The 15,812-nt window shown below is 35.2% G+C and overlaps 1 protein-coding gene across 1 annotated transcript; it reads right to left on the bottom strand.

Moving 5' to 3' along the window:
- Positions 1-2,447: 2,447 nt before the first annotated feature.
- Positions 2,448-14,472, bottom strand: LOC137392823 (microfibrillar-associated protein 1-like). Its single transcript, XM_068079153.1, has 9 exons — positions 14,375-14,472; positions 13,381-13,618; positions 12,343-12,457; positions 11,434-11,622; positions 9,041-9,163; positions 6,650-6,810; positions 5,373-5,532; positions 4,144-4,233; positions 2,448-2,920 (listed from the first exon to the last, which is right to left on the bottom strand). The coding sequence occupies exons 1-9, from the start codon at positions 14,436-14,438 to the stop codon at positions 2,744-2,746; spliced, it is 1,317 nt and encodes a 438-aa protein (XP_067935254.1). The 5' UTR covers positions 14,439-14,472; the 3' UTR covers positions 2,448-2,743.
- Positions 14,473-15,812: the final 1,340 nt, after the last annotated feature.

The raw sequence follows: 15,812 nt of genomic DNA, 5'->3' as shown, positions 1-15,812 counted from the left end.
TACACGTATATTAAAAATGATTTGACCATGTATGATATTAAGCGCATGAAAATAAATTGTTTTTAACTGATTTTTAGCCAAGCTATAAAACAAGCTACACAAAAAGTAAAGCGAAAGAAAAAATTGAGATAAATTGCATCCCTTAATTGTCCTTGTTTATAAAACTAGCCTACTTGCTTGCGAAATTATAAGTAAGTGTAATGCTAACAAACCGACTTCAAATGTTGTAAAAATGCCTAGGTCTGTACCTAAAACCCTCCTAGTCCAATTTGTGTCCAGGGTGCTATATACATTTAGAATCAAAAGGAACCATAAATACGTTTGTAGCCACATATGGGGTATGTCAAAGGTTTTGGTATAACAACTCTTTCAGCAATAAACTTTCTTATTTAAAGTAGCTCTGTTAAAAAGATAAGGTCTTATTCACATAGCATCTACCTACATGCTTTCATTGATGTTAAATGGTAGGATTTTACATATTGGAGAAATAAACCAAATATCTACCTGAACAAAACGGATAATTTTGATACTGCTAAGATAAGGCTGCTGTTTTTAAGTTTGCCCTTCTTCATTCTCAATAGAATCTTGTTAGCTTGTCACTGTACAGTCAAACCAGGCTCATCCATACATGTATAACTACTCATTGGGCCTATTAAACTAGACAAACCGTAATGTTTCTTTTACAATCTGCTTGCTCTACTACTTGGTAAAGAGAGGGAAGTAGCTTACCAGGTGGCAAGAGATCTGAATTCCTTGAAGTCCTTAAAAAATCCCTTACCTATTTGAAGCTGAGGCTAGTACTGTGACTCCACTGTTCAACTGTTAAGCCTTGACTAGTTCTGTTTTTAACATTATTGATAATTTTTTATTTCATTGGGTTATATTTTATTAGCTTGTAATCTGCACTATAATAAGACCCGCGTTTGCCCATTTATCCGAAGTAACAGCTTAATGTTGAAAAAACGATCGCATCACACAGGATTTGAACTCGGACATTTGGCTCACCAACCAGCACACTATTATCTGCACCTCTCAACAAGCTAGTGCTACATTTGGAATAATTGTGCACATATTTATTATCAATGGCGATCTCTCATGGCTCACGAAACTACCAGTGTACTAGTGAGAATAAAGCACAGAACTGATGGCAGCCTAAAAACTTTTTAGTAAAATTTGTGTTCCGACTAAAGATCTTGATAACCCTCGGAGAGAAAAAAGTGGAAGCAAATTAGAACTTCTTAGCAGAATCAACCTTTGAGCAGACAATATAGACACAAGATATTGTATGCGTGCACAATGATTTGAGATGCCAGTATTTGGTGATAAGGTTGGCACTACTTGATCACTGACTATGATTGGTTAACGATGGTTATTTCAGTAAATAAATGTAATCGGTACTGATTGACTTAATGTAGTATTTTTATTGCATGTTTAGACTAGCAAATTAAACCAACTCAAAGTGCTTGAAAAAAACTTTCAGAAGCGAGCATTTGACTTAAGGCATTAGTTGAAGCAACTAGACAAAAAATAACTATCATTTGTTAAACATATTCACAACAGTAATGTACCATATTGACATATAATTCTTAGGCAAATGTTCTAATTGGTTGTTAGAACAAGAGTGTACCAGCTTTATTACGTACATATTAGGCACACACATTTTAGTCATTGAGACATGCAAATACAGTATATCTACAACCTGTGAAAGTCTGTCAAAGGTAAAATGGGAGATTAGTGTGCTATGTCTATTCATGCAGGAGCATGAAGTCAAGCAAGTTATTGACAATGTTTAGAATCATATGTAACTAAACCTGGAGCTGAATTGGGGCATTTTAAACAGAAGTTCGTAAACCCTGGCTTTCAGCAATATAACCTACCAAAATAGAATATTACTATCTGTATTAAGGTACTCCCAAATGGTAAATAGGCCTTTTAGAAATGATTGATAAATGTGTTCTGAGTAAATTTTGTTTATTGGATAAGTTCTCTAACTTGCCAAAACTAATAAAATGCTTGTATATCATTACCCATCATTCAGGCATAAGTAAAGGTGACATATTACTCTTTTAAAAACAAAACCAACTAATTTTTCAGTTTCTTTTTGTTACAGCATGCTAAGCTCAAAAAAACTGTTTCGCCAAAAAACTTCCACACACTTCTAAAATTAAAATTATAAATGCAGGTGTGTATAGAAGGACACCAAAATCAGTAGACTATAAGAGAGACCAACTGCTGCCGATATGCAACAGAAAGCCACCTAGAAGCAGAGATAGACAGAAATTGAGGTAGGCATATTTTCTTTAGTCAGAAATGAGCACAACCTTATATTTGAGTACAAAATTTTAGTATGTTAAATGACATAGTTCACAGCTTTGCGCTCCGTTTCAAATCAGATACATATACATGCAAATACATATACTAAAACGAGTGAAGATAACTCCAACATGCACAGGTCAGTCAGATTTTATTTACATATTCATCCTACTATACTAGCTATGTATATAGCTAACATATTTATATAACGAGAAGATCGTCATAATGGATTAAGCAGAGCCTCTAAAGTCTCAATGACAAACGACCTTGAAAATATAAAAGATGGTGAACATGGAGAAGAGCATTGGATAGGTTTAAAGGTATCTGTGCGAGTACACTGTACAGAATCGCTGAAGAAAACATATATGGACGGTATGAGTGCAATAAATCATACCTAAAATCTACACTTATATACAGGTGACTGCATTTACTATTTCTTACGAGTTATGGTAGGTTTTTCAAATGCTTGTTTCAGACCTCCACCTTTGGTGGCATGAAATTTAAGATTTTGTCCAGTTTCAGCAGTCCATGCTGAGTCGTAGGCTGTGGTATCTTGGTCAACGAGATGAGTATACTTAGTTCTGCCAGAGCGTCCAAAGTTTTTAACCTGTATAGCAACATCAATAATACAGTTATGATAATCAACATTTGATGCTCACCGCCTGAAGAGCCATCAGAATATATTTGTGCAAATGTCTGAAATAGTGCACATAAATTGGACTGCATATTCCTGTTCTTTATCATATAATCTCGCATGCTTTATATACCTAAATCTACAGACCGTTAGATTGATGTGCTGAATAAAGCAGTCAGCTACCAATCTAACAGGAATTAATTTACAATTACGAGTTGTCCCTTCCCCATTATATAGCAAAAATGGACAACTCCCAACTGTCGACCGAACTACAGTCAAACCTGGGCTATAAAGTTGATTTTTTTTCGAATTTCCTAGGTATGTTAGAACCAACGCGTGTTGGAGCATATCTTAGTATGAGAATATGTTGCATTTCACCTAAATCATTTCGTATTATAAAAACCCAATGATAAATGCTTCAGGAAGTTATATAAAATTTACAACATTAAAACAAATGCATTGTATCCAACTATGAAATAACAACATATAAAAACTAAAATTTATGACAGAAAAAACTTGCCAAGAAATAATCCCTAAAAGAAGTTTTAATGGCACTTGGCCTTTCCATAAGGTGAACAGGAGACACATAGGTAGAAATGATGACAGAAATATAAAACTAGCCTAATTTGATCACATGTACATGATTTGAAATTAATAACTTATTTATAATTTTGGGTTTTCATATTTTATACGTTTACTTTTTGTCTTCAACTATCATGGCCTCCAAACCTTTACTCATGATGAACTTTGTTTTTTTTTCTAATCGCTTCCACTTTTGTACAATAGCTACTAGACTGCTCCAGAGATTATTTGCAGAACTGTTTCAAAGATATTCGCTTGGGTTTTTCTATAAATTCTGGTTTTAATTTTAAAGAAAACATAGCCTTTTGGCAGTTTTCACTACTAATACTATTTGCATTTGTCTTCTTGAGATACATGATTTTCAAACTATGAAAAGAAGGTACGATACTATATGAACACCATAGAATCAGACTATGTGATGAACTGCATACAAATGCATTGACACTCAACACTAGACAAACTGTAAACACGCAGAAAACTAATTCTGATATCGAATAAATTATTTGCTCAAGTTATGTCAGAAAATTTATATGTTTAAGCATTTCTAAGTTGAGGTTAGACTGTACAAGCTATCGTTTAGTTATGCAGAACTAAGTCTAGGCAGGACAACGTACCTGCATGACTTTAGGAAGAATTGTCTTATCAAAGTGATCCTCGAGGGTGGGTGCTGTGTAGTCTCTCTTGAGAACATCTTCTTCCTCATTCTGAAGGACAAAACATCCTCGATTCACTCACCAAGCGGAGACAAGCTCCCAGCTGTATACAGGTCACTTGCTCATATTTCAATGCTCTTTGCTTTCTTAGCCCCTACAGTCTACGCCTAACACGTACTGATAACACTAAATTTAGTAATTTGTTGTCAAGGACCCTCACAAGCAGCTAATCAACAAACTTATTTTTCAGAAGCCGATGTTAAATGACTCGGTTCAATGGTTCACTACTGAGTTTTATTTTTGTATACCTGTATACCAGCCTAGCCACTAGATTACATAGAGCTTAACAAAATACATGAGTATCAACACAGCTACTTAGTTGTCATTTGTTTCCTTTCAGAATTTCTAGCAACAGTCTTCATTCATGAACCTCACAACCACCACTCGTAGACATTGCAACACCTGCTCACGCACATCACAACACATGCTCACGCACATCACAACACCTGATCACGCACATCACAACACCTGATCACGCACATCACAACACCTGCTCACGTGCATCACAACACCTGCTCACCCACATCACACCCCCTCCTCACGCAAATCACAACACCTGCTCACGCATATCACACCACTGCTCCTATGCAGCCAACGGTTACTTCATACAAACCCTACCACCTGCTCATACACAGCAAAGCCCTTTTCTGCCACATATCACCACAAGCAAATACACATCACAGCAGCTGCCCACTTGCATCACATCACCCCTTCACCCATCACATTCCTTAATCACAAACATCATGCTGTTATATATATATATATTTTATTCTTGAAAGAATAAAAGTGATTTTATAAAAATTGAGCCAAATTAGTAATGCTTTCATTGAAGAGAAACAACAATGTTGGTTACTTTAAAAACGCCTAGGGAAGAATTCTCACACTTTCTGGATGGAATATCCATGAATTAGGTATTCAATGAATTGTTTCCCGAAACAGTTATTTTCAGTCCCACTAGTGTTCATCGTCACCAGTTCAGCTACATAAAAAACCCTATTTGAATCTGTTACGCACGCACACAAGGAATACAACAAGCAACTTAACTCTATAATAAACATGAATAGAAAAGAGGACATGGTAAACAAACGTGTATAGAGAGGGGATGACATTCAGCACACTACTCTACTCACCATATAGAATACACCACGATGGTAGTACTTCTGCATAAACTTATATTTTCCTTTCGTCATTGCATTTGTAATCTTCTTCGGATTCATCTTCTGTTCAACCTTGCGCTCTTCCTCTGTCATGTTTCTGTATTTCTCCGCGTCCTGTTTCTCTTTCTCGAGCCTGAGTGTGGGAGAGCATGGTGCTTAACATTTGTCCAACAGTTTATCCATGACACATCGTTATACAGTAGTTACAGGAGTTAGAATGGCAACATCCTTTGGAAAAAAGCAGCAAATATTTTATGGAACCGCAAGTCATAAGAGAGTCCATACTGATCATTGCTTTATATACAAAAATCGTCATATCTTAGAACGGATATTATCATAAAAATCCTCCTATGTTTTTAAATTCATACAGAGTACACAAAACAAAAACAAATACTTCAAGTAACTACATATTGCATTAACGCAAATGTATTATATAAAAATATGTAAAACTAACTGCAAAAACTGAAATTAATCAGTAAAATGAAATTTTGTTCTTCTTCACCTCGGAGGCGAGTGAGTGGAAGTGCAGGTCTAGCAATGCATAAGTTTGGTGTTAGAGCGAGAGATCTTACTTTACCTTATGTTAGATATAGATATATAACTTATGTTAGATATAGATATATAACTTATGTTAGATATAGATATATAACTTATGTTAGATATAGAAATATAACTTATGTTAGATATAGAAATATAACTTATGTTAGGTATAGAAATATAACTTATGCTAGATATAGAAATATAACTTATGTTAGATATAGAAATATAACTTATGCTAGATATAGAAACAACTTATGCTAGATATAGAAATATAACTTATGCTAGATATAGAAATATAACTTATGTTAGATATAGAAATATAACTTATGTTAGATATAGAAATATAACTTATGTTAGATATAGATATATAACTTATGTTAGATATAGAAATATAACTTATGCTAGATATAGAAATATAACTTAACGCTAAATATCGCAAAATTAACTTAATTTATATTTTTTTCCCTTTTAATTGTTACCAGCCTTTTTACGTTCACTCATGAAACTGTAATGCTTCAAAAGATTTCAGATGTCATATTCTGTCAAGACAAACATTTGTTTAAATTAAATATGATTGCAACTCAGAGTTTAACTGTATATCGCTTATGCATCTAAACCAATTACTTCTGAGTAAAATTCTTTCTTCCCAACTGTACCACAAACACTCCCCATGCCACTCAAGCCCAGGTGAGGGGCCTGTACAAACTTACGCTTCTCTCTCGTCTCTGTCCCTCTTCATACGTCTCAACTCTCGTACTTTCCATGCTTCATACTCTTCCTCATCATTGTCATCATCGGTGTTAACAACCTCGACGTTGTCCTTAGCTGTCTCTTTCTCCTCCTTCTCTTGCTTGGCAGCCAACTCGACAAGCTGCGAAAGACCAACGGTCAGCTTTACTGCATGCCAATAAGTTATGAAATTTGTAACTAGTCTGGTAATGCCCCACACGAATATTCCATGATTGTAAGCATCAACTGTGTGTGAAGCTTCAGTATGAACTAACAGCAGAAATGGTAAAAGCTTTTTGCAGCTCTCCTGGCATTAACCATCAAGCCATCACTTTGGCCATAACGTGTCAACATTGTTACCATAATTGTTATAGCCTGGGCCATGATTTTGAATAACTCAGCAATAGAGTGATCATCATTAACACGGTTGATCTCAGTGTTTTCAGTACTAGTCATAGAGCTATCCTTATTCCTATAAATCCTATTCCTAAAATTTTCAGAGCTCCTCATAGAGCTACTCCTAAAATATCCACAGCACTAGTCATAGAGCTACCCCTATTCTTACAATATTCACTACCCTTATTCTTACAATATTCACCGAACTAGACATCCTATGATGCTCACAAAACTAGGCATAAAACTAGAAATTCCCCTGTCATACAGCCCACGACCAAAGTGATAATGGAAAAAAGAAAGGGTACTGCCGGTTGTTGAAAAAGTAGTGACAAAAGGTTAGAATTCTACAAAAGTAGAATTCTTTAGTTAGATGTTGTAGGCTTCGCCTACAACATCTACTAAAGAATTCTCTGAATCAGATGAGTTGTTGTTATTATTTTGAGTAGCGTGCTATTGAACATTAACATTTGATGTTGATGGTTGCTGTGAGGACCTTCTATTTCTCCTCCTCCGTAATAATTGGGAGACATGTGGACGGCCAATGCAACGACGTGGTGTTCTGGGAGGTTGTATGGTAGTTGCCAAGTTATTTTGAAATGAAATTCAAAAGGTCAATTAAGCAAAACAAAAGGTTGTACAAAAATCAGACCTAATCTATTACTATCTCAAACCTATGTTTTACAACAATAAAATAAATATTAATTCAAGCTTTAGGCCTAACCTACTGTACGCAATTTAACTAACAACAGCAATAATGAAACATGTTTATTATATCTCTGAAATGCAATATTAAAAGTAAAATGGTAAGCTGCCATGTAATATACACAATTCGAAAGTTGCGTTGGAAAGTTAAAAGTTGGTTGTGTTGAATGTAGATTGGTTTTGACAGCGATATGTAACAGAAAGCAAGCATTAGCATTAACATGTCTGGAAGTTTTCTGCAAACTGGAGTAAAATAAAGAAATATCCTTGTCACAAAGGGGCATTGTAGTTGGGCCCTAACTTGTAGATAAGATGTAAAGAAATCTGGCTAATGTTCTAGATAATTTAATGAAACCTTCGGTAATTGGACAAAAAACATAGTCTGATAAACTGTGTACCACATTTTCGTACCTGTACATCGGTCTACGCCTCAAACGGTCTACGTTAATTAAAGAAACCTTCGGCGATTAGACAATACAATCATTATATATTTCGATGTTGTAAATTCTAATGATTATTCTTATAATTAAATATTATAATAATTTTTTTATAAAATCAAATAATTAATTCGAATAATAAAATCGGCAAAAAAGAAACAATCACTTTTCAGTACTTTTAAGTTAATTACAGAAACCTTCGGCAATTAAACGATTCTATAGACTGGTGAAATGTGCACGTTTTTCTCGTGAAATTTCGATGACTTAATAGTTATAGGCTACTATCTGTCGCACGGCGTTATTGGCGTTTTGTTGGCCGGTCTTAATTTTGATTAAAAAAGGTTTTTCAAGTTTCTATTTTGATTTTAGGCCGAATTAATCTGTCTATTCATGTATCATCCGATCAGATGGGTTAGTTTTAGAATTTTGCGGTAACCTTTCAAAGACTTGGTAACATATTTAAATAGATTTATATGTGTTTTGTATTATTATTATACTTGAACGACTCTACACAAAAATGGTTGAACTTGTTGAAGAAATTTTGGTACAAGGGTTTGATAACGCCGTTAACGAATAATTTTTGGGGAGTTGCGTGCACATATGCATTTATCATAAATCTCCCAAACCAATCGCTTCGCTCTTGTTTGGTCGTGGGATTACCCTTACTCCTACAATACCCGCAACACTAGTCATAGAACTACCCCTACTCCTATAATACTCACCAAACTAATCATAAAGCTACCCCTACTATAATACTTACCACACTAGTCATAGAGTTGCCCCCTACTCCTATAATACACACAACACTAGTCATAGAATTAAGCTAAAGTCTCCTACCCGTCTTGCTTGTTGTTTTCTTTCTTCTGCCAGCTTTTTGGCCTCCAATTCTAGTTCTCGCTCTTTGAGAACCTGTCGCTGCTTCTCCTGAATGGTTATTCGGTCCTTTTTCCGCACAAACACCTGGGTACACACATACTCCATCAAAGGATGCAGCAACATCTTCACTAGAGGCTATCATAATCTTTAGAGTCGGACTTACACAGAATTTTAGCCTATCTGATCAGAAAATAACAATATTTTTTTACCATTCGGTTGGTTACCAAATGTTGTTTTTGAGGTTTGAGGTGATAGTCAGAGTGTTTAAAGAATAAGAGTGACCAAACTTGATCGCAGTTGAAATGCTCTGAAGAAAATCCAGGTGAAATGACATCACTTGTTGCCAGCACGTTGAAGTTGCAGCATTACGCATCGCTATTCTGTCGGTCTCTTTGCATCTATAGACGACATAACCGCAATTTCGCTTGATCGGAGCATTTTAACCATGATCATGTTTTTTCGGTTTAATCTTGAAACATCCTGGCATTCAGATCACCTCAAGCATCCAAAACAATCGCAAATAATAAAAAAACGCCGATAATTTTTAATAAAATCTACTAAAATTTTGTACAAGTTCATCTTTAAATATATAATTTTATAAATATATATTTATATATATTTTTTTATAAATATATAAATAATAATCTTTAAATATATAATAAGATTATATAGAAATATATAATCTTTAAATAGTGGGTTGGAACAATGTAGAGACTTCTAAATCTTCAGAACCATTTAGGTTATTTTGTTAATATTTACCAAGTTTCCATAGAGCGATAGTGTAGCGGCACACCTTCATATAGTGCTGCATTGGAAACCATGCATTGGTGCCACCATGAAAACATTCTGTCGTGATGCAGTGTCGCTATTTGGAAGCAAAATACCCGTGTGATGCGCCATTTTTGTGTCATAGAAACAGCCTTGGCGACCAATGAAGTCCCACTTGTGCGTTTGTACAGGTTTTGCTTACCCGTTGCCTCAGATACAGACATGTGACTTGACATAAGGCATCGCACAACCATCGCTCTACTATAACGCTTTACAAAGACATGATTTGCTTATCAGCCCAACGTAGTGCTTCGTCAATGGCGCACACGCAGGTGTCCCTACACAGTCGCTGTATGAAAATTTAGTAATGAAGTATAGAGCCTCGACACTTAGCATGTCAACAGTCCTACCACTCAAACCATCCGTAAGATGAAAATATGTAACCAAACCTTGACCTATGAAATTAACTCGTTCTGACATTTGCTTCGTATGTTAAAACCATTGCATGATGGAGCATATATTATTATAAGAATTCAAAGTCCAATTCATAGAGAGTTAAAGAGTAGTAATAAATACTTTTTGTAATTGCATGTAGCGCTGAAACAAATTTATATATATAAATTTCAAAGTTTGTTGTCTATGATTCGGTCTCTCCAGCTATATCGTCTGTCTATCGATTAAAATCTAGTAATGAAAAATCCGTATTGCAGAAGATTTGATCTCTAAACCTCCCATTCACAAGGCAATAAGCTAACCCATTACGCTACACGAGGTGCAATGGCAACATTAAACGATATGAATCATTATTTGAGTTAAATTACTCATAGCGACTCTGCGTAACGCGCAACATCACTAAAGCTTGCTCTCATGGTTCTTATTAGTAAGTTTAGCAATACAGACACTAGCTTACTCAAATTAACCATTCACAACTACATTACCTGCCACTGTTTTAAGCCGTTTTTTAACAGCCGTGCACCAACGGGCATTCGGCTGGTGAATTATATAAAACAACAAATGATTAAATATAGAAACCTAAATTATATGTAATATCCGAATTATTAACGTAATAATCAGTCAAAAGAGGTTTTTATTATTAACTTACCTTCGAGACATGTAAACAGAAACGTACATCCAGCAATGCACCGATTCAGTGAGAAAGTGACTGATAGACTTATTATAGTTTATTATACTTATTTGTAGCTTATTGTACTTGACTTACGTAAATACGTGACTCATTTTAACATGCACTAGATGGAGCTTGAATGAATTTAATTTACTGATTTTCCTCATTTTCATGTTGTGTTTTTACCGGTTTTTAAACTTTTACTCACAAAACTAATGTTCCAAATGTCGGATGTTGTATGAAGGAAATCCCTTACATGTAGTATTTCAACACAAATATTTGCTTAAATTCTCCTTTTTTTGTTGAACAACTCATATGTAGAAGTGATTATAGTCGATGCTTGGCAGTGTATTGTGAACAAAAGGCCTAAACAGGTCTTGCATCTATCTGTATTTACAACTAGATAATATAACTGAACAAGAGCAGACATTCCTAAGAGAAGATAACGAACGACAATACTAACAGGCTTAAGAAGAGGTCCATCTTCCTCCTCCTCGCTGTCTGTGTATTCCTCATATTCACTCTCCTCCTCAGAGCTAGCTGCCTCTGCATCTGCTTCTGTCACTTTCTCTGCCAGCAGCTCGGTCGCCTCCTCATTTTCTCTAAGCGCTCTCGCCTTTAGCCTCAGCTCGGCTCTCCGCCTCTCAATTTCCTGTTACGCGAAAGTTTTGGGTGCGGATAAGTTGCAAATAGTGTGGCGCTAAAGCATGGATGAAGCGCTAATTACGTACTGATGAAGAGCTGACAAGATGCTGGGCTACATTTACAAAATCTAACCGTGGCATGCAAACAACAAACCATTAATAAATATAACAGTCACAAATGGACGATAACGCTGCATTACTAAAAGCTCCTTAACTACTTATCATGATATTCCACTGAATGCCAAAAACTCAACTAATAGAAATCTCTATGTTAGAAAAATGAGATACTCTTCCACTACTACTGCTACTACTATTTCTATTACCATCCCAACTGCCACTATCACTGCTGCCACCGTCACTGCTACTACTACTACCCCTGCTACAACTACCAACATCACTGCTACTACTATAACTGCTACTACTACGACGATCACTGCTACTACTACGACCATCACTGCTACTACTATTACTAGTACGACTATCACTACTACTAATACTACCAGTACGGCCATTATCACTGCTACTACTACCAGTACTGTCACTACTTCTACTACCACCGCCACGACTATGATTGTTAACAACCACTTGTTCTACTGTAAATTAATTCGCTGTTGAGTACATTAAATTTTCAAAGCTTAACGAGAACATAACTCCAAAAACTCAAATAGATATAATCACAACAAACAGTGATAAAATTGTTTAAATGATGTCTTGAACTCTCTACTCACATCTTCATCTATGTCTTCTTCATCTTCATCACTTTCACTGCCAGCTCTGTATTCCTCATCTGAATCACGTCCTATTACTTCTGGTTCATCTACCCGCCTGTGGTGCCTCGTGTATCTGCAACAGATGTGGGATTAGGAAACCTCTATAAATGAATCGCACATCAAAGGCTTAGCGTGTGCAGTGTATGAAAATATGGCGAAATGAGACAATGAAATCTGTTTCAGTAATGTGTAAAAATAAAAGAGCTCACTTTGAAGAAAAAAGGAAAGAACTGCATCACACATTTTATGAAACAAACCAAAACAGGACAATAACACATTTAACTACTCGTCAAACATACATAAACCTAAAAATACCATTGTTTAAATCAAAAGCTGGTCAATGTTGTTTGGATTATCATGAGTCATTGCTATGGAATCTACTACCTGTTACACTGTGTAAAATTGTAAATGCTAATCCTTTCAAAAATTAACTGAAGCGCTACCTCAGACAACCAGACTAGACTAAACTAATTAGACAGACTTCTGCTGACTCTAATTTCAGGTTCCGCGCCTGGATTAGTCTCGCTACTGCGCGCAGGGACCTCATCATCACCTTCCCTGGAGTGACATTTTTTTTCTATTTTTCTTTTTCTTGTATACTGGGAGAAACACTCTTCATGTTATTTTTTGTAGTCATATTATAGATGAAAATAAACAAACAAACTTTGAAGTTACAAATGGTCAAAACTGCACTTTTTTTTATAAATATTGATTATTCTTAAAAAGTCCTAGAAGAATAAGACAACTTTCAAAACCTTACAGCTTGCTTTGCTATTGTTCACAATTTTTCTGTACCTTTGTACATAAAAGAAACAAATACAAAGAATTTATAACAAAAAATACCAGTGAAAAACAATTTAACTTAATAATTTGACGGCTTATCACATAGTGTGAGAACACAAGGCCAACCAACCTTATGAATTATCAAATAGCATAAAAGAACACAGACTCGATTAATCATAAAGGTTACCACATAGTATGAGAACACAGGCTAACCTGTCTTCCTGGTCATTGTCGAGAGTTGTCGCCTGTTGAAGTCGAGCTAGCCTGCGGTCATGGGCAGCGTCTGACATAGGGGCTGCAGCAGGAGCTGTCCCCATCTCAGACTCTAAGTTATGAAGCCTTTTCTGTATGAAATCTTCATCTTCCTCTTCACTAGATGACTGTGGGGCATACTCGGGACGCTTACCAGTAACATAACGGTTGACCTTCACTTTTTGTGTGTAGATTTCACCTGTAAAGTGCAATGATTAATTAAACAACAGGAATTTCTAGTGTAGAGATTTAAATGTTTTGTAGGAAGAGCTAATATGCCCTAGTGACTCGGCAGTTGTGTCACTCTCAAAATTGGTCAACTTAAAACTCTCACAATAACAATCAAGATAAACCAGTGGCATTACCTGCAATGTTTTCCTACTTTGTATAGCTTTTAATTCAAATTTTAATTTTGAATAAATTTTATAGCAATCAAGAAAAACAGATGAGATTATTTGCATGCTTTTTTACTTTAAATCAATTTCAATTCAAACTTTAATTTTAATACCAAATTTAATTTATTTGACAATATCTCTGGTTTCCTGTCACAATAAAAAGCTGATTTAATAGCATGCTAATTGATGTCACCATATAACGTACATATAAAGTAGATTTCTTCATGTAAAACTATAATATCTACTACTATATGCAAATTTTGTAGCAAACAGCTAGTAAGCCGTTGTTCTCAACAACGTGACTCTTACAAGCAGCCAATCAAAGTCGATTTCAAGCGTTTGTTTATAGATGTAATATTTCAGCAACTGACGATTCATGTAATTTTACCATAACTGTTTGAACGGCTGACATTGCTGAACAATACTGTAAATAAACAGTTTCTGATAAAAATTTCAAACTCAACCAAAAATAATAATGAACAGCTCATTTTATTGATGTGAAAGATAAAAAGTTAGCTCAAGATGACCGACAGTCACGTTACAGATGTGTAATAAAATACCTTTTTCATTTCTCATGGCAACTGCTCCAGCAGTCGATTGGATCGGAGCTTTCTTCTCCGCCATATTGATTTATTCCACAAACTGGTATTCTGTTTCTGCCAGATAACATTTGCAGTGTAGCAAAACAGCTTATGCAATGTTTCCTAATTAATCTTACTATAATTAATCTTTACTATAATAATGTCTAAAGCCATAGTTGCAGATTAGAAAAAATATTGTATCATATGGAATTTAAACTCGCGACATCTGGACCCTCAGCCAGGCGCGCTACCGTCTTCAGTAACTGCTCACATTCCACTGTTTTAGAATAGTTCTGCATATACTTATTCTCTGCGCTTTATTGGCACACCTGAAGGTCTCTCCTAGCAGACCTGACTGCCGAGGTGTTAATATTAATGACATAAACATAAATAATATTATTATTTTAGCAGACCACTGAACTAAGTGTTGCTGGCAAACTATGGCAAAACTAATTCAAATGTTGCTTCAACATAGATTTATCGTAGCAAAACGCTTTATAAAAAAGCTTTATAAGACTATAGAGACATTATAGGACTACCAAAAACAAATTTCAGGATCCATAAACTACATAATCAGAATATGTAGGTATTGCAGAAACTAATAAAAAATGGTCACCCAGAATTGAAATTACCTTCTAATCACCAATTTTAGTAGATAGAAACATATGGGCAACAGCCGATCTCTTGGCTACCTACTCTGAAACATATTTAGATCATCGAAATTAGCAAAACCTTTCCATGCAAAATTCATTTGTTCTGAGTCGGAAATTGAGTTACGATTAGCTTAGTAGCTCAGTATTTGCACCAGGTTTTTCTTAACAATTGCAGCTTTTAGTAAGATAAAAATGTGTGCAAAACTGCGATGGCCAGACAGAAAAGCACCTTGTAGATTTATTATGGTGCTTTCTACCAGTAAGAGCCAAGCGTTCCTACCTCGTGAATGTAGCAGCTTAAGAGCCAGGATTAGGGAGAATGACATTTAGAGCATTTGCGTTTTCAGAGGCATAAGAAGCTCATATAAAGCCACTATTGTGAATATTACCGTCATTATATCTATAAAACCTGACTAGTAATAAAAAACTCTGCTAACCGTATTCAGAAAAAAATACACATATATACTTTTATGGTCACTATTTACACCCCACATTGAACACAGGGTCAACTATTGACAATGAATTAGGTGAATGAACCATGACACACAAAAATTCATTTCTTAATCAAGAATTCTGCATTAACCACATTAAACACAATCGTGAAAAGAAATATCTAATTTAGAATGTACTTTAATAACTAGTGAAGTGTAGTTTTCGTTGATGAACGTTTTTATTTCTATAAGCAAAATGACTTCACCTTGACATAGTCGAAAACTTATCTTACACCATAAACGTATTGACTTTTATGAGTTATAATGACCCAA

Source organism: Watersipora subatra, chromosome 4 (genome assembly GCF_963576615.1).
Source record: "Watersipora subatra chromosome 4, tzWatSuba1.1, whole genome shotgun sequence".
Taxonomy (NCBI): domain Eukaryota; kingdom Metazoa; phylum Bryozoa; class Gymnolaemata; order Cheilostomatida; family Watersiporidae; genus Watersipora; species Watersipora subatra.
The sequence above is the reverse complement of the archived record's forward strand: the minus strand, read 5'-3'. Positions and strand labels throughout refer to the sequence as shown.